Source organism: Schistocerca gregaria, chromosome 4, assembly GCF_023897955.1.
Source record: "Schistocerca gregaria isolate iqSchGreg1 chromosome 4, iqSchGreg1.2, whole genome shotgun sequence".
Lineage (NCBI taxonomy): Eukaryota > Metazoa > Arthropoda > Insecta > Orthoptera > Acrididae > Schistocerca > Schistocerca gregaria.
Genome location: NC_064923.1, coordinates 119,899,365 through 119,920,183, shown reverse-complemented (window position 1 = coordinate 119,920,183; position 20,819 = coordinate 119,899,365). Strand labels below are relative to the sequence as shown.

The 20,819-nt window shown below is 37.6% G+C and overlaps 1 protein-coding gene across 2 annotated transcripts in view; it reads left to right on the top strand.

Annotated features, from left to right (window-relative positions):
• The window catches only part of LOC126267278 (ataxin-3-like), a 129,478-nt gene extending 110,073 nt beyond the window's left edge, over nt 1-19,405 (top strand). For both annotated transcript variants that reach the window (XM_049972347.1, XM_049972346.1), the window contains exons 6-7: nt 4,520-4,724; nt 8,793-19,405. In XM_049972347.1, the coding sequence (XP_049828304.1) occupies nt 4,520-4,724; nt 8,793-8,941 (354 nt within the window). In that variant the 3' untranslated portion in view covers nt 8,942-19,405. The remainder of the gene's footprint in view (nt 1-4,519; nt 4,725-8,792) is intronic.
• The last annotated feature ends 1,414 nt before the right edge of the window (nt 19,406-20,819 follow it).

Genomic DNA, 20,819 nt, shown 5'->3' with positions numbered 1-20,819 from the left:
GTGAGGGATGAAGCTGGCAGTTGATGTTTGGTCCCTTCTTTCTCACCTAGAGTTCTCTCGGTCAATCTGCCTACACCTCCCTGGTCCATACCTTGGCCACAGCTTTGCTTGGATGTGTCACAAGGCCCAAAAGAGGCCTTCTGCCACCAATTTTTCTCTATTCTTGGAGCCTTCCAGGGCTGAGAAATAGTCTACAATGATGGCTTTGCTTATGCTCACGCTGGACATACTGAACAGCACTCCTTGCTGGGTGACTGCAGTGTTTCCCTTGCATTTGGTTGCCGTCTATCTCAATCTTGAGCATATATGCTCTTGCACTGGTGAGTCCTTCCTCATCTGTAGGGACTCGCTTAAGCAGCCTACAAGCTCTTGAGCAGTGCTACTCTCACCATCCTTTGGTAATTACTGTCCAGTTTCCTATTTATGCCCTCGAACAGGATCTGGGCTCCAGGTCATGTCGGAAACATGGAAAATGAACTTAACAAGCTGGCCAAAAAGGTTACCAGTAAACCAGCTCTGGAGATCAGCACACCAGAAACTGATCTACGATCAGTATTACTCTGTTAAAGTTTTAGGTATCTAGAATACTGAATGGCACACCCTCACTATGCTAAATAACTTATGTGCTATAAAGGACACAAATGTTTGGAGGTCATGCATCTGAGCCACTCGCAGGGACTCCATTATCCTTTGCTGGCTCCGCATCTGGCGTACTTGGCTGACTCATGGTCATCTCTTCCATTGCAAGGATCCATCCCAGTCTTGCTGCAGTTCTTGATTGACAATAGTCCACATCTTGTCGGACTGTCCCAATCTAGCCACCCTCAGGTGGACTTTTAATATCCCTGACATGTTCTCTTCAGTTATAGGTGACAGTGCCTTAACGTGTGACCTAGTTTTAAGTTTTATTCGAGAGGGGGATTTTTATCACTCACACTAACATTGGTCTCCTGGCCTTGTCTCCCAGGTCCTCATGCTCCCTGCATTTTTTGCTTTTCCTCACTCCCTCTGATGCTGCCTGTTCAACTTAGTGTTTGTCTTTTCACCATCTTTGTTTTCCTTGCCGTGTGCTTTTAGGCTGGAGATCTTAGTGTGTTGCATAGTGGCTGGCTCATCCTTTTGTATTCTTGTGATCAGCTAGCCAAGGCCATCTACTACATTGTTTTAACACTTTCTACTGCTTTTTTTCGCTTTTAGTTAAAGTTTTTAATTTTGGCTTGATACTCTCATTTCCTACTTCAGTGTGGGCGCGCACATACTTTATGCAATTTGTTCCTTCCCCAGGTTTCAGGCGAAAGGATTCTTTTTGGGTATGGTTTCTCTTGGAGATGTCTGTGACTAAGGAAAAAGGGACTGATACCCTTGCACTTTAGTTCTTTTAATCTCCAAATCAACTAACGGAACCACTGTGTCCTTTTTCCTGGTAGGGAGATCTACTTCCTGCAACAGATGCCAAGATTCGGAGCCATGATCGTAGTTTGCATACAGAGTCTCTGCTCTGAACTCAATTGTTCTCACTGTCACTTCTTGTCAGCGTGAAACTGCATGTGTCATCATGATGTGTACTCTGTCCTCAGATCTGCCTTGACCTCTCCTTTGGGCCAAAAGACTACAGAGCCTGCAGTTTTTCGTTACCTGTTTCTGGATGTCCTTGACATACTTCCAGGCTCAGATGTGGTATACACTGATGGCTCTATGGTTGATGGGCTAACTGGTTTTGCCTACACACATGCAAGGTGCAGTGAACTACACTTCATGCCGAATGGATGCATTGTATTCATTGCAGAGTTGGTGGCATTGCTCGAGCCATCAGCCACCTTCATTCTTGCACTGGTGTGTCATTCTTAATCGCCAGTGACCTCTTGAGTAATCTTCAGGCTGTCAGTCAGTGCTATCCTCGACACCCATTGCTTGTGACTATCCAGGATCTCGTGTATGACGTCCACCACCCTGGATGGTTGGTTGTCTTTGTATGGACTCCTGTTCACATTGGGATCAAGGGAATGAAAACGCTGACTTGTTGGTCAGATTGGCTACCAGGATGCCGACTTTGGAGGAGGGGGTACCAGAACCGGACCTTGAGCTGATTGTAAGCTGACAATTGTTGGAGACTTGGAATGGAGGTTCGTGTGCCTTGGTTTCTCCAAATAAACTGTGAACCATAAAGGAGACCATGACTGGCAGTCTTCCATTCAGCTTCTTGCAGGGAAATCTACTGTCCACTGTATGTTGTCGGCTTCACAGTGGTCACACTTGGCTGACCCACAGCCCCATCATCCGATCTGAGAACCCTTCAGACTGTTCATGTGATACCTGTCTGACAGTGGCCCACGTCTTACTGTACTGCCCCAATCTGCCACCTTACATTGGAGCCTTAAACCTGCTGATGTGCGACTTCTGGTGCTAGCAGATGATGCCAAAGTGGGTGATTCAATTTTGCATTTTACCCATCACTGGGGTTTTTACTCCTTTCTGTGATATAGTGCAAATTAGTATCATTGGTTGGAGGGGTGCCCTGTTGCCTGCTCCAGCTCTAGGGGCCTATGGATGCCATTGCTGTGAAATGGTTTAATCAAAATGAGTAACATTGTTTCATCACAAACCTGATTTAAAAATTACAGTGTACCCATATTGTTCGTAATCTCAGGGTCACCTTCTTGTGTGTTAGTTTGAGAAAGGAAGAAACATTGGCAATCTGGCTTCTGGGAGGGTACTTCATCCATATCATTACCAACAGTGATCAGTTTTTTGATGGCATTGCCTGTTATATGGCCAATGTGCTGTTTTTAAGAGAAAACAATGTTTGAAAGCGCCCACTGTTGCACAGGTTATTAAAAAAGATGCAACAATTTAATTAATTTTTACATCATGAAATATGCATCTGGATATTCATATTGCAAACCAGCAATGATAGCAAATGTGAAATTTTACTTTGTGTTTGTACAGTGTAGTTGGAAGAATATACAATTTAGTTTGTGGGAGAGGACAGGGAATGAAGTTACGTACACAGAACTGCCTCCTCTGGCAGCAATAACAGCTTTAACATGGTCAGACATTGCATTAGACTGAGTTTGGATGACAAGCAGGTACATCATTCCATGCCACTTAACTTGATGCCAAAGTTTATTACATGTAGTGGTTGTTGCCATGGTGGCATGCCAGGTTCTTGGCAGTTATTTTGTGTTACATATCTTGAGAATGTGCTGGCCAGGGGAACTGTCTAATGCCCTTGGTATTAAGGTCAGAACAGCAAGGGCAGCATACAACCTTGCATTTTTGGTTCAAAGGTGACATCACAGAGCTTTTAATGACAAGATGAAGCTTCCTGTTTAATGGTTGTGTCCAAAAGTAGGAGGTGACACTGTTGTACACCCAATGATATTCTATACCATTGCAGTAGTTACTGGGGCCGTATGATGATGAAAAAAACAATCTCGCAGCATTTGTCCTCCTTAGAGCCTCCACACAAACACACATACATCCTCCGTGACACTGTATTCAGAACTGGGACTCATCTGAGCAGACAATGTGATGCTGCTCTTGTGTCCAGTGTTGCAATTGGGTGCACCGCTGCAGGCACGTCTTTCACTGGTACCAGGTCAAGGGAAGCTGCAACAGTGATCCCCCCCACTGTCCATGTGAATTTGATACTCTTCTGTTGGAGCTGATACATTACTTCTGCAGATTTCTGCCAAAAAAGTAGACAACTTCAGATTTCTGGAATTGAGAATAACTGGGATGCTATCATAAGAACAGAATCACTTACATTGTTATTGTAAGAATCAGTTGGAAACACTGCCACCTTAGGCTTCTTTTAGAGGTCAATGCTGTCTAATTTTGGAGCAACACACTTAAAGTACAAAAGATGCATTCAGTCCAATGTCTTGCTACAGGTACCATCTACTGTGTTAATATAGGAGTCATTAAATAAGTTCGGAATTCCTCCAGAACTTTCACAATACTAAATATCATGGGACTTCTTGTTGGCAGCATACACTTGCTTGAAACAACAGCTGCATCCATTTAGTGGAACATAGAAATGATCTGTATGTGGGGTACATGTCATTGTTTACTTTCTTGAAAAATGTGTGTTACTTTGCTGGCTATGTTTTCAACTAGCTTCTGCAAGAATTGGATACAATTAATGAAAGACTGTATATTTCTAACTCACATTGACATATTTTCCATTTATCGTCTTCAGGAATCTAATTTCCATCTTCCTCGAGTTTTCCAAATCATACCTGAGGCTCCTACTAGTATTCCATGAATTTCGTCGTCCCCAAATCCAGCTGATTTTCATTACTTGAAATTAAATTTTTAACAGTTCCATTTTACTAGTACTTTAATTGTTGATTGTGTTTAATCATTATTCAGTTAATGCAATGAGAAGCTTGATTGTTTTGTGTGACTCATATAATGATCTTAATGTTGAAACCTAAACTAAAATAAATGAATAAATTTACATGTCAACTTCTGATGTATGTTGTACTTGATTTGATCTTTATCGTTCATGTTACAGGGTGATGCACAGTTTCATAGAGCCTTGCAGTTAAGTCTTACCACAGACACAGCTGATGGAGCACCACCAATACCTCGCACTATCAGCCAGGATGAAGAACTGCAGCTTCAGAAAGCTCTTAGCCTTAGTCTTCAGACGAAGATAAATGACACTGAAGGTGATGATGAGCACGAGTTGCAGAGAGCTCTTCAAATGAGTCTGGAATGTGAGTGGCACCTCTAAATTTATGTAATACATTTGAGTATTAGCATGATTCCACTCATGATAAGCTATTAGAACTTAAACAAGCAAATTTTAGCAGAAATAAAAAAATTTCATTATTACAATAACAAAAGTAGGATTTAAAGTCAGATAGTGAGGTGTTACACAGTGCATGAGATAGTATATTGTTGAGTACAGTCCCTTTGTTTGGAAAAATACAAAATAATTTGTTTTAAATTGGCAAGTTCAATCTTTATGAAGGCTCATTTGAAAGTGTTGTGTTAACAATTATGACAGGAAAAATAATAGTGCTAATGACTCATCATGTACATCTAGAGGGCAGCTGAAAATGAGTGTCCAGGAGGTGCAGAGATCAACTTTCTATGGGATGTACGCATTACACTTCACAAAATGGACATTGTCAACATGTGAACTCAGAATGAAAAATGACGTGCTACAGTGATCACAAAGGTTCGCACCATCAACATCAAAGGAAAACTCCTTGGGAGTTGCAAATCATGCAGGGCATTCATCTAGGTATCCACTCTTAAAGAATGCGAACAGAATCAAATTGGTGTAATGGGTGATGAGAACTGATGAAATATCATGGCACGCAATCGAATGTGAAACAGTCTGTCATGGAGCTTATCATGAAACCAAGTATCATTTAAGACATAAATGCAGGTAGTATGATAATGTTTTATAGGAACAGAAAAAACAAACATCCAGAGGCTGAATTTGTCCAGTGGTTCCAAATGGTATGAATTGCAACGCCATACACTTTTCAGAAGAGATAGTTTGCTCTAAAGGAGTAGGATTTGTATACAAAATGCAGGAATCGAGCAAAAGCTAGTTACAGTGACCAGCTATTGGGCAAAAGCAGTTCTCTTTTCATAGTTGTTGTTCCCTTATGCCAATTTTCCCACTCTTTCTTGCTGTTACATAAATATTCCCCATTTCCCTCGCAGGATCATGCACATGAGAAAGAATTGTAGGGGGCAGAGTACCTCCAACTTCTCACAGCTTAATAAATAACTTTCCAGCCAATTTTCCACCCAGGATAAAAGTCGATGTAATTGTCTATGAATACATTGAGGAATGTGTTAATTGATCTTGATATAACTCTCTGGTACCTCTAATTTACAGTGTTCCCCTCATACGCATTCCCTCTTCAGATCCTGATTGGTTGGAGTTGAAGATCAATTCCTCATAGAATGATGGGATAAGTTTGCTTATCTCATTTACAAATTCTTGGGCCAATTCCACAGTTTGCTGTGCATCGTCAAGTTGATGCTTTGTAAAAAATTTCTTCCAATTCTGTAGCACTGTTTCCCTTGAAATCACCATAATGTATGTCACACACAATTTGATGTGCTTCACATTGTAGCTCATAATTGTGCATGTCCTGTAAATTGTATAGAGCATCCTTGAAACACGCAAACATCAGCTTTTGTACCAAGTGCGTTTTGTCCTCCCTTAAATATCTGTAGCTTTTCTTACGCACTACAAAGTCACATTGCTGTGGACTTATTTGAAATCTCTTCATAATTGTGTTTTTTTACTGTTCTTCGGATGATCTTCCATTTACGTAATTATGTTTAGTACCCGCTCCTTGGATGATGATTCTCCTTCATTACATTTCACTGGAGATGGATTTGTGGCTCCCTGTCAGACAGTGATGATGAACTACATCGAACATATCCTCATCATTGTACTCCGCATGTACTATGTCCAACAATTGGTGTATAAGACACCATACATTCCACTGACTCCTCTGGAAGAAACATTAATATTTCTTTTGTCACTTCTTTCTCACTCTGTGAAATTCCTTGGAATTCTTTCTGATGAAATGTCAATTTCAACAACTGTTGTTTTAGAAATAATGTACTGTTTTCTTTCTCTTTTGTTGCCATTGCTCTGCTTCATATCAACACCACTAGCACTGTTGTGAGTTACTCGTTGACTATGCTCCATAGCCTGATGCTGTGCTTACCACTGGATACCTCCAGGCCTGCCCTGTTTCCATTAGCAGCCAATATTATGGTTGCGTGGTAGACAATATGTGAAGTTTCAAATGCTGTAAACATCATTGGCATTTTGCAACCTCACACTAGTGGAGTTCTTTGTTAAAATATGTGTGGACTATTCCATCTCATGCAAGCAGGAATTATATATTATAGTTGCACACTAAAAATACTTACAACATTCAGTTTTCACTTACTGTTATAGAGAAAACTGAACAAACTTTGCTGACATTAAGGTTCTGGTATCGTTCTGAAGCAGTGATGATTTCTTGTTAAGTATTGAATTGCACATAATCATATGGTTCTTTGTTAATGCCAGTAGTTAACAAGTAGTACTGTTTGATTTTACGAAATGAGAGGTGTAACTACAGACAGATTCCCCCCCTCCACACACACACACACACACACACACACACACACACACACACACACACACACACACACTTTTGTTGTTGGTGTTTAACCAGTTTCAATATTGGGTCTTCGCTAATTTTGATGTTATTTTCTGATAGCTTATTTTTCAGACTTTTTATTTTAGTATTCATCCTCATGAGTGCTGACACTGGTAGTATAAGCCTGCAGGTGGAAGGTGGGTAAGGTTGGGATCTATGTGGCACTACAGTTAAGATAACAGTGGTGCTTGTCACGAGCAAAATTATGAATGTTACTGATATGGAGCTTCCCCCCTCCCTGCATGCAGTGAATCTACTGATGTTGCTCCATCGAAATCCAACCCTTTTTTTTTTTTTTTTTTTTTTTTTTTTTGTGGCTACAATCTGATCCAAGGAGGTGAGAAAGGTTGAGACCAGGGTAGTGTTCAGAAAAATCAGGTTTCCTCTGGGGAGAATTTGAAAGGTAAAATCAGGTTGTTAGGGTAAGAGATAGATGGTGTTCAAGGAGGTGATTCCAGTAATTGTGGGGGCTTGCTGAAAGGAGGTAACAGAGACAGCATTGATTAATAGACCTTGTCCTTGTAACTTTAATCATTGCCTATTAGTTAACGGTCTCTGGTCATAGCAACTGCCGATGACAGTTACCAGATTTGCTACTGAAAAGAGCGAATGTGAGTTTCCTCATTGAAAGTGTTAAATTCCTCCCTGTAATCATTTCCCGAGGACATTCATCTGTTGGTTATCTTTGCAGAACTGGCTAAGTTTGTATGACCTTGCAATCTTATATACCAGCTTTGTAGGGCATACTGTGACTGGCTTGGCCTTACACTGCAGCAATTCTAAAAGTGAAAGTAGTGCTGGGATTTTTTGTCAGACATAAACAGTAGTAAACCCTACACCTTTGGTAACCTTCTTTCTATTAAAAGTGTGGACAACTACTTTCACACACACTACTGATACTGTAACAGGTACACATTTCACAAAATAATCAACGTATTGCACTTAATAACATCAATGTTTCTTTGCAGACTAAATTAAATGCACTAAGTTTCTAGAATCATCATTGTACGTACTATAATAGGTCGCCCCATGACCAAGGAACATACTGATAACTTGGAGTAAATCGTTCATTTCGCCATGTTTTACATCTCCTCCCTTCCCCTTCCATCGTCTCTCTCGAGGAAGCTGCTGGTAACTGAGGTGGGACTTTTGCTGCACCTTCAAATGTTCAGACTTGTATCACATGTACCACAGTGGTATGCGTGCAGAGGTGCAGCTTTATATTGACCAGAGAAGTTATTTCAAATGCCCGATAAGGTCTCTGGTACCATGTAATGAATTTTTTTTTCTTTCCTTTAAGAAAATAGATGTTGGCAACATTACCCACTTCCCAACACGGTACATGGATAGCTTGAGCACTCTATTTGTTCACCCCTCCTCCTTCAAACTAGGGAGTCCAGGTGACAAAATATGTACATAGTAAATTAATGTATAGTTGTTAGTTATGTTGGATTGGTATAGAGCTCTACTTCAGCGTGCATTATATGTTTATTGAAGATGGTCAGCTCCACCTTAAGGTCTCATTAATTGAACATGCTTCTTTGCGTAGCTGTTTCTGCAGTAAAATTTTTTTATTAATTAAGTCTATACTTTCAGGCTGTGACAGTAACGAATGTCAGGCGGCAGATGGTATGGTGGATCCAGAAGAATTGAGGAGGAGAAGACTTGCATACCTAGAGTCTGTTGAAAATCAGTCTTCAAACTACACAAATCGTGCCCCAAACCAGAACCAATTGAATACTTAATATTATAGTTTTGCCTTCAGACTCTAGTCATTTTTTGCACAAATTTGTTTTAAAGAGGTTGTCAGTATTTAGCTAACCATAAAATCTCTGAAGATTTGATACCATTGCTAATAAACCTGTGATCTTTACAAGAGAAACTAATTTGTATGGAAGTTTTAGACTGAATTTTGTACTAAAATAATATGGTTTAATAAGTAGTCAACTAAAAGTTGACATAAGAAACAGGATAAATCCTGTACCTGCCTCTTAAAACTGTATTGCCTTTTCAAAACTGTTTATAGCAGGTCTAACCCATGTGACAGTTGATGTTAATTCATGTGAGAGCCATTTTCAGTGTTGTGGTCAATTGCAGCATGTTTTCTGAAAAATGTAGTTAGCTTCTCAACTTGTTTATATACCAGTTAGAGATCCTTTGATATTTACTTAATATTAAATTATAACAAAGAGAATGCCATACTTCAGAAAAGTGAATTTTTGATTCACTGGAAATTTCTAAATTTGTATTTGTTGAAAGAGAGAGTAAGTAGAATTGTTTGATATTCTGGACAAATGAGCTGTGGCCAACAAAAAATAGATAAGCAGTATTAATGTAGGATATGTTGTGTATTTCCATATGTAGTTCTAACTTGTGCTGTTAAAAGAAATGTACTGCACGTAACATATAGAAGTTTTAAAAATGTGGTGCATATTACTATTATAACTTTTTATCAATTTTTTTTGTGACACTACATGTGGAAACAAACTGCAGTTTGAAATCTGAAAAAGGGGTAAGCAAGTGAGCCAGCCCAGTTTGGTCTACCAGCCTCTGTGTCACTATATTGCTGTCTGGTCGTTTATTTTGTGGGATGTGTGAGATTAAGTAATGTAAGGAGGCAGTCTAATGAAAATGAGAAATAGAAAAAGTAATTGCCATTTATCCCACTGAGAGACAAGACAGACTGCACCTTCATGGAAAAATGTTTGCAGTTGCCTGTGGAACCACCATTGTGCACAGGCACGCACCTCTTTGCCAAAAGCAAATCGACAGTCCGAATGCATTTCTACAGGGCCTCAGAAATATGGAAATCACATTGAGAGAGGTCTTTGTTGCCAGGATTGTTTTGACTGTGCTGCGGAAGTTTCGCTGGGAAGCCCTTAAGACACACACACCTGGGTATAAATCAAGGTTCTGTTAGCAGCCACAAACATCTTCCCATAATGGCATTGATCGTCATGTCTCACAGTGAGATAAATGTATTAACAGTTATGACAACTACTTTTGAAATAATAAATAATTTATTTACTTTTTTTCCCAACTATCTCATTTTGACTTGACTGCCCCATACAAAGGGTGCTTGTACAAGAGTTTGTTGGTTGGGAAAGGGGAAGGGGGGACTAGACCTGGGAATATGGAATATTTTTAATATTTTGGAAGGTGAATGACAGCTTTGCAAGTAAACACAAAATAAGTTCCAGTTCTCACCCTGTTAAATCATTTTCTTGGAAGAAAGACACCTGACTTCACTATATTTTTTCCTTTCCTTGAGAGCTAGAGAGGGGTATGCGGCCCCGAGTGTTTGACAACCTTGTCCACTATAGTTACTGAAATTATTTGTTAAAAACAGTAGTACGTTGTAGATAAGAGTGAAAACTGGACAACGAATTAAGTAAAACTGAGAAATTTACATCTAGAGAAAAGTGTTAAGAATCAATTGTGCAAGACATATATGATACCAAAATATTAGATACAAGAGGGGTGAAAGAAGTTAATAAAAATATTTTAAAAATGGGATGATGATTATAAGACAGAATTGATGTTTAATACTGCTGATAGACATTTATAGAAGTAGATGTGATGACAGTATCTTATCTTTTTAGTGTTGGAAGTACTAAAGATGTCGCCTCCAGAAGGAAAATAATGGCCAACATTTCTGTCTCATATTTATTAGTTTTTTGAATAGAATTTTCCGTTGACAGGATTACATTTTAAGGCAGAAAGTTTAGCTAAGCAGTACAGAAGAACCATTAAAAGTAAAAATGCTTGTCAGAAGATAAACGTAAAACACGTTATGCACCTGTTGTAAAGGCCTGTTACATAACATCAATTGTATTTCATGGATCACATGGTGAGTGATCTCTAGAACATGGAAAACGGTTAATGCACCTTTCATTTCTGTGCAGTAGATGAAATCACTTAGCATTATGGAAGATTGTAACATAAACAGTGCTAATGTTAATGATTTTATAACCCAGTGTGTTAATTTTAAGAATATCTGTGATGTGGAAGTAGGATCCCAACAGAGAGATGTTGTGCTATGGTAGGTTATTGGATATCTGTGTACCCATGTTCATCTCTGCCTTGGATTAATGCTAAGTACTTAGACTTTGTACTCATTTGATGTTCATACTTTTCACTATTTCTTGAGAAATGGAAAGTAATACTAATGACAATGGCCAATAATGAAGCTGTGTACTGTTGAACTGTTGTCAGACTACCAAATGTTCTTGAAGAGGTCTCTGCGTGATGTTCTACAACTTTGCCAGATATAATTCTTATTACACTCTTTTGTATTCTGAAAGTATTTCACTGGAAGTTGAGTTTTCCCAAAGAAGATTCAACATATTAGTGACTTAAAACAGCAGAATAAGCTAAGTTCTTCATTTCTGTGTCACCTAGGTCAGTCATCAGGCATACTATAAATGCAGCCTCATTAATTCTAGGATGTGGATTTTCTATATGGTTGTGATCTTTCTGTAGCCCCAAATCTTAGCACTATCCACTTCTTGTATTTTCATTGTTGGTGTAAGCTATTTTTATAGCTGGTGGAGTTTTATGTGAAGTATGTATGAACTCCCACCAAAATTTAGTGATTATTTGAAATGGCTCATGTGTTGATGATTTGAGATATTTAAATGGGATATTACCTTTGTTAAACACTATAATAATACCAACATGGACAAAAAAAATTAGTATAATGTAAACACTTGGATTGCATCTGATTCAAGGTGATAGCAGCAAAGCACCTGACTCTGTCACAAAGTCTATGGTGCTCCATTGTAATTGTGCAATGAAGAGCTAGCCTGGCTAGTTATTCACACACTATTTCCTTTCCTTTCTATGCCAGAAAGCTGTGACTGCTGTTGTTCAGACAGCAGATAGCATAGTTACTATTGCAGAATTGAACCATCTCTATGGGCTTACAAGGAAAATATATTGAGTCCAAAAAAAGTACTTTTGAGATTAATCAGTTTTGAATTTTGAGTGTTTTTGACACATGTAGATTTGTGTTTATTCTCTTTTTATTAGGTAGTACAAGTATTACTCTCCAGTGTGACAAGTAAACCATCACCAATGAGTTTCTAACAGTCATATTTAGAATCATTGCTTGCTCTGCCCTCCACAGTAGATTTGGAATCTTTGTCAGTTCAGTCATTAGATGTTAGTAGCTGTTGTACAAGCCATGTTGCTCCCCGGGAACAAAACTGGCTCAACATAGTTGTAGGAGGTCATTCTTTTTTTGCCGTGCGTATTGGCAATGGGTTTGAGTATGTGGGTGTAAGTTGCTTTGGACAATAGGCGGCCATCCCTTTCAGTGAATTCAGATTTGTTGGTATTCACTAGATTGCTTGTGCTTTTATTGCAGCAGCCAAGGAACTTCCTTTGTGCACCTAGAAGATTTCACTTTGAGCCAGTTCGTATCACCTGTCTCATTTTTTGCCACTATATTTGATACCTCCTGAAGACTGGCATCTGAATGCTACAGTCCCTGAATTTTCTAATTGCAAAGCCTCTTTGATTGGGCAATTTAAAATATTGCCAGCCCTCTGAGTACTATAGACAAGTACAGAACAGTTGGCATTATAAATTGTGCTGTGCCTTGAATCCACGTCTATGTACGTGTGGCCACTTTCTAAAAACTTGTCTTCTACACTCTAAAGGTGTGTAATTTGTACTACGTATAGAAGATCAGCTAATATTTGTTATTTGCTGTTTTGACTCCCACATTATCAGAAAACAATGAGACCTCTGTAACATGTTCAGGGAGAGATGAAAGACAATTGAACAAACCAATACCAATTTCTAAACTAAGTTTTCAGCATAGTGGTCTCTCACTGTCAGACTGTATATGCAAAACCAGCTGTAAGTCAAAAGTAGTAGACATAAAACCATGGTCCCTGACACATTTTTCCTTGTCTACCGTTTTGGCTGCAATGCAATCTTTTCGTTACTGACATGCATGTTATTGATACTTCAGTAATATCTTCTCATCGTAAGAGCATGTTGATGTTTGTGACACAAAATATACTGCTCTTTCTTTGGTTTATAAATTGACATATTGTATTCGTAACCAAAAATTCTTCTATATATGATTTGTGTAGCTGTGTGCTTACTGTACTTCACATCTCTCCTTGTGCTAATGGTAGATTTTTTGTAATAAGAAGTGTCCTATCCAGGCAGAAATGTTTTATCGATTTCCTTCAGTAATGCAATTCCACAACAGGAGAACTCTCACTGTCTCGCTTTACTCCTTCAATCACTTCGGGCTTTTTTTTGGTTTGGCGGTGTGTTTTCCTACCATATCCTCACTCTCGAAAGTGCTATGATTAGATTTGTGATTGACTGCCACCAGAATAACTTTGCTGCTGATACAAAGTAATTTCAGGAAAACTGCATGGCAAACTCCATACTTTTTCTTCTCTCTCCTGAAAGAAACGTTTTCTGGAATCCTTACAAGACATGAAATTGTCCTTGCAAGGCTTTCTGCTTTTTGGATATGCTGCTGATACCGCTGTGAAGTATTCATTTTGTATTTGAGCAACTTCCAGTAGGTGGAACATATCTACTCTCAGCTTTATTTGGGGGGGATGCGTACACTTAAATCTGTACATCATTTACAGCCTTGGTGATTTTTACCTTACAAAACACTAAACACTGCCTGAACAGACCGTGAAGGCCCAATGGTGCCGACAGGCCGCCATGTCATCGTCAGCCCACAGGCATCACTGGATGTGAATATGAAAGAGCATGTGGTCAGCACAGTGCTCCCCTGGCCATATGTCAGTTTACAAGATTGGACTTTCAACTTATGCTGTGAATTTTTCATTTTGTGTGGTAATCCTTTTCTTTTTCTTCTCTATGTAGTGGATCCATTTGCTGGGACTATGTTTTGTCTGTCTACTTGGTTCCCTGCATGCTGCATATTCTTCATTAATTTTTGCTTTTGAATGACAAATTGATTTTACTCACTTTGGCATTGGAAATGAGCGTTTGGCGTCATTGGCCAGGAGGCCCCTTATGGGGCAGGTCCGCTCGCCTTGGTGCAGGTCTTATTACATTCGATGCCACATTGGGGGACCTGCGCACTGGATGGGGATGAAATGATGATGAAGACAACACAACACCCAGTCCCTGAGCTGAGAAAATCCCCGACCCAGCCAGGAATCGAACCTGGACTCCTTAGGACGGCAGTCCGTCACGCTGACCATTCAGCCATTGGACGGACACTTTGGCTCTGAACTATCATTTGTAACAAAAATAATTGGCAAGTTGTTGAATTAATTTAGTAATAAAGGATCTATTTTAGAATTAGGGTGCTCTGAAGTTACTGCAAGAAAAGAATTACCTTTGGAATCCTCAGAAATAAAATGGTAGTAAAGAACTACATCTGAAAAATTGGTTCCAAAATCATTATCTCCATCGTAGTGTCATGTTCACTTGTGGCCAATGAAACCTTCCTGAAAAAGTGGTAATTATTTTTGATGTTGTTCACAACCTTTAATAAAACATCTGTCAGTGTTAGCATTTATGGCTGGATACCAAGCATAAAACAATTTATTTTATATACCTGCAATTCCATTTGTCCCACGTTCTCATAATTTGTTCCTTCTGGTGGTGCTGTTTTCACAGCCCTTGGTAGATCTCAAAGCAATTTTCCAAAGTGTACTATTTAATTTACAAATTATAGCCTACAAATATCAAAGTAATTGTTTATTTTGTGTTGACTATATGCACTGCTTGCCAGTATTTACTTTAGAATTTTTCTTCAAAGCTAGCTACACATTTCTTCCTTCTAGTCATAATCCTATTGTAATGAACAGCAAAGACCACTGCTATATTGATCATCCACATTATCACTTATAGATTAAAATCTTTCTGCATGTATAAATAGCTAAGAAATTGTGTATTGAAATGTACAGACAAAAATTAAGTGCACTCACAACTTATTTCCCACAGTCAACAAAATGATAGAAACTTAATTCCAAAAATGGGGACTTAATTTATTTTCCCAGTAAGTAGAGAACCCTTAATTATTAAAATTAATAACCCACTTCTCACATTTTTGGACTTAACGAATTTTTATTGTAAGCCCATGATACCACCATCTTCTTGATATCTGTTGGATGCTGTGTAAGTGGAACAATGATCATCTCATGTTCTCTGTTCTAATGCGGTGTGAACTTGACAATTCAATTACGGGCCACATAATATGCTGCTGCCAGGATTCACTACATAAGATTATTTACACCAAAGGTACAAAACTTTTGACTGAAATACTAAATGTCATTTAATGTGATACATTTTGAAGATGACTGGAATTTGATTTTGAGAAGCAAACTTAATAATGTTGCATATCTTTCCCGCGAACTTCGAAAATAGCTAAAATATTCAATAACAGAAAAGCTTATTTATTACTTTTCATACAGACTGCTCTTCTATGATTCGAAATTTCTGTTCTCTGTGTGCTGGTTTAAAATTTGTGCATTGGCAGTGGACTGAAAAGAAGTTCAAAATTTTAAAGTAAATAATTGTAATAAAAATTTCCATGCAATAACTCAGTCTTTAGTTTACCAATTGTGGATAGTCTTGACTCACTGTAACTGCTTCACAGCCAACGCATGTGAGGTCTTCACTTTCCTGTGAGATTGTGTTTTTCATTCCACCAGTAAACATATGCCTCTTCACCTTTTTCACAGTTTTGGCCGATATTATACTGTAGTAACCTCGTACTTAATTTTGATATAGTAGGCCCACAGATTTTTACCGACAAATTAATTTGCGGAAGTGTCTTGGGGACAGCTTCTTCATTTGTCCATAGTCTCCAATCCACTGTTGGCATTTTGTTTCACCCTTTCTTCACATATTTTAATTCTACGTGCAGACTGCTGTGTTGTTTTCAGTGTTGAAGCTCTCTCTTGGTGAGAATGCTTTACAGCAAGTATCTCTCAGGCAATGCCTATCTTGAATGTTTCATAACAGCGCACACTCCACCAAAGAAGGAAAATTTCGTCCTGAATGTCTGTTTTCCTTGGCAAAAGGTATACTTTTCTCCCCGTAACCTCAAAATATTTCACTTCCTCAAAACTGGCATCAATACAATGAGCTCAGTGCACAAAAAATGTCTTATTTACTTGCAGAATGTATAGTTCCAACAATAAATAACAATTTTTGCTTTCAATTAGCAGCAATACCTAAGCTTATCCAATTAACAGCAAACGATACTGTTAAAGTGAATCACTAATGAAAACAATTCAGCTTTGAAATTAAGTCAATATTATGAAAAGGATAGTCCTTTTCACAAATTGTCATGTTTACATCGTGGATTTTACATTTTTTGAGCTTGGAAATTACATCATAGTTTTCATTACAGTCACAATATGAACCAAAAAAGTCTGTAGAAAATGCAATATCGTGTTTCGTAATATTGCTACAAAACAAGACCAAATATTATGCTTGAAGTATTATTACCCTGCATAAAATTATAAATGTAGTATGTTGTACTGTAATAATTTGGCCATGTCTATGCATTACTTCCACTTCTGTATTCTGTGACTGAGATACTTGTTTGAGTTGTAGTAATGCTTTCTACTTCTTGCATTTAGTACCCATTCTCCTCAAAGTAACTCTCAATAGGATGTTGGAAGAACCAAGAGACTTGGTCTGCAAGGACAAACACTGTATATTTTTGCATGGATAAGTCATGTGCTCAATAATTCTTATTCTTGTGCTTTCTGTTTTAAAGTTGTTTTGTGTGACTTCATTCTTTGATAATTAAATGGTAATACTTCCTCCAACCCTTTCATCTATTCCTTATCAAGGACAGAATATTTCTTTTCCTTGTCTTTGTTCTTTTTCAGCCAGCTAGTGATCGTGTGACCATTCCAGTTCTTTCTCAATTGCTCTTTTCTTTTGCTAAGGTATTATGGTTTGTCTTTTGCCATGTTTCTTTTTTCATTCTTCGGGCACATCGTACTTGTTCTCTCACCGTTTCTGCCTTGGAAGCCTTCTAAATTCAACACTTTTCTTCTAATAATCTCTTTCTGTTTGTTATGTTGTGTGTTTCTAAATATTTTTCAACTTTTCAGATCTAGCTTGTTCATTTCTTGTTTTGCATATTTGTTTTGACCCACCCGGATAGCCAAATGCATTAAAGCATCCGCTCCCAGGACACAGAGTGGCCTGCAGGCTGTGGACTGAATCAGCCTTGGGGATTGATAACAGGTTTACAGACAGCCTGGTATGGTTTTAGGTAATTTTCCACATCCACTTAGGTAATTATCAGATTGGTATCCAGGTTCTACCTCAGTTGCACAGTATGCAAATACTGTGCAAAATGATGTCACATTTGACACACAGACTCTGCCCCAGGGAGGAACTGGCAAAAGCTTTGAAATGCCTTTCAGAGAGGTGATCTCATTGTAATAATAGCCTATATATAGATACGGTTCTCCATGAAATTGAGGAATCGTCATACCAGTCCCGACTCTGCATTGGCTGGATATAGGGCACCGGACTTGATGGGTGGACTTGAGTATTTGTTTTTCAGCCTGTTGTCATTCATTGTGTATATATGTCCAAAAAATTCTTTCCCTTATTGTTTCTGTTGTTTTGTTTCCCTTTTCTCTATTATACATTCTATTTGTGACAAGTTCTAGCCGCTTTCAGAATTACTTTTCTCCGTGAATGTAATGTATTTGTTTTCTTTTTCCCAATGTTGTAAACCAAAGGAATCTGTGGATTGGAATCACAGCATTCCTATAAAATTTTGTTAGTGAATATTGCTCTCCCATAACCTGATAAATAGATATTTTTCCCTGTATGTTTGTCTTTTCGTATAGGTAGATCGTGTGCTTGATGATACTACTGAACAAAATATATTTCTCTTGTGTCTTTTGTGTTATCATTGTTCACTACTTGATCATTTTTCTTATTACCTTGAATTTTAACATTTTTAGCCAAGGCCCTTGGCCCCGATATGGTAGCAACTGGTTTGTAACTTTATGATAGTTCTAGGCAGTTCCTTTCCAGTATTGTTCACTATTTATACTGTCCAGTTTTCCAATGCTGTAACATTTCAGGTCAAGGCGTTTTTTTTTACAGCTACATCAAAGTATCTTTTAATGATTGGGAAACGTAATATTTTATTTTGTAATATTAGTTTCTTTTTTAACCTCTGATGTTAGTAATCTAACATGACTGAAATGTAAGATTATTTTAACCAGGACCATTGATGATGTGGATACAAAGAAAGTGTGCATATACAATAGAGTAAGATTGAATTAGTGTTGGTGGTGGTGGTGGTGATGATGGCAACAACGACAACGATGTCACAAAAAAAGAGATAAATAATCTGATCCAATCTGCTGTTGATTTTACAGTAGTATAGCTAATAGACAAAACATAGTTTTGGAAGTAACTAAGCATTTTTGTTACTGTCTATGGTTAAATTTTGTTGCATACATAAATTAATCTACTAAATGACAAATGGCTCTCATATTTCAAAATTTGTAGTTATAAGGTATCTAGATGATATGTTGTAAATCATTAATATCTTTATTTTCATGTGTACTATTGTTAGGAACTTACAAATAATTTTGTGTTTCTTTCTGAGTATTTTAACATGTAATTATCAAAACTTTTATTCATATAATATGTAATTTTGCAGATTTATCTGTCCTGTGAACTCAGGACTAGACCTGCATTCTTTTATTGTTGTGACAATAAGTTGTTTGTAGTAACGTGACTGCTATGTGAGACATGTACAGAACTCTCAAGTCAAATGAAGCCTGTTTTTAGCATGTATATTGTGGTCGTGTTTGTTGAATAATGTAAACATTATATATACATATATATATTTTTGCAGATAAAACTTTTTTCTCCTATATTTAACTTTACTGGTATTTCACTTTGTTGTATATATGTAAGCACTATATTGTTTAATGCTGAAGTTTGTTGTTATTTCCTTGTGTTGGTGGTCCCTATTAATTTAAAATTTTGACAGACACATTAGATACAGTATTAATTCGGAACTGTTCAAACTAACTGTGACTGACTGTACGCATAGATGTGCCACATGATTGAGTGTTGTTTATAGTGGTATTTCTCCAGTAAATTGAATTATTTATTTATACAACAGATAGTACTTAATGGAAATCTGGATGCAACACATGCAATATTTTGGAATTAAATATTCCTTTTTAAAAAAAGTAAGTGTTTCGATTTTTCATGTGTAATGTAAAAGAGCCTCAAACACGTCCATTTCTGTTGCGTGAATGTATTTCACCTGGCACCTGATACATAGTGCGTAAATCTGATCTCGGTAAATGATACTGTGTTGAAGCTGTTCCTATCAATAAACCATATCTTTTAATTTTTTCCAGGAATCAAAAGAGGTAACATTCATCATTTCAATGAAAGATGTAAAATGTCTGTAACTAGAATATTGGTTGAAAATTTAAAATTTTATCAGCTTGTTCAAAAATACTAAAATGTAATTTTGACTTCTTTAGCTGTGTATCAGTTTTATAGTTCATACAATTTTTGGGCACTATTCACTATCAGAACTTAGTAGCCATTTGACAAATTTCTGTGGGAAGCAGGGATTGAGTTAAGAGTTGATCAGAATATCTATGCCTGCTAAGATATAACGTTACTTGCATCAACTATGGACAAGTTACAACTATATACTGAATGTCCTGAATGATGGAGCTGATACAAATAATTGTTAACGCAGCTCTTAGAAGGTAGGTCATACAAGAAATAATTGGTTGTGGAACATTTTAAAGATTTGAAACGTATAAATTATAAAAACAATCTAGTGTTTTGTTGACATATATAGTGTACTTAGTAAACATTAGATAGATTTTAATATTTGTAAAATTTTTGAAACAATGAAAAGTTCAATTTAAAGAAACAGCACAGCCCGTGAAGTTAACAATATTAGTATACAGTTGATGAAGGGTTTAATTACAGCAAAGCAAACAATGTCTGTCCAACACAAGAGAATATTTTGTGTGGATTATGACCAGGTAATCGGTACAAAATATTCTCTTGTGTCAGACAGACATAGTTTGCTTTGTTGTAATTAAATGTAACTGCAATGTAGAAGCTGTATGCTGGACTAATACTCAAAACTCACTTTGTGTCAGATGCCCTTGCAATGCACACTACCAACCTTTCACTATGCAGCACTCTGGCTTATTATAATTGTATACATTTAGCAGGCATGAAGTCTTTTCTCACCTATACAGTAGTTTTTGCATATTAATAACTTACAGGGTATTTCAAAAATGACCGGTATATTTGAAACCGCAATACAAACTAAACGAGCAGCAATAGAAATACACCGTTTGTTGCAATATGCTTGGGACAACAGTACATTTTCAGGCAGACAAACTTTCGAAATTACAGTAGTTACAATTGTCAACAACAGATGGTGCTGCGGTCTGGGAAACGCTATAGTACGATATTTTCCACATATCCACCATGCGTAGCAATAATATGGCGTAGTCTCTGAATGAAATTACCCGAAACCTTTGACAACGTGTCTGGCGGAATGGCTTCACATGCAGATGAGACGTACTGCTTCAGCTGTTCAATTGTTTCTGGATTCTGGCGGTA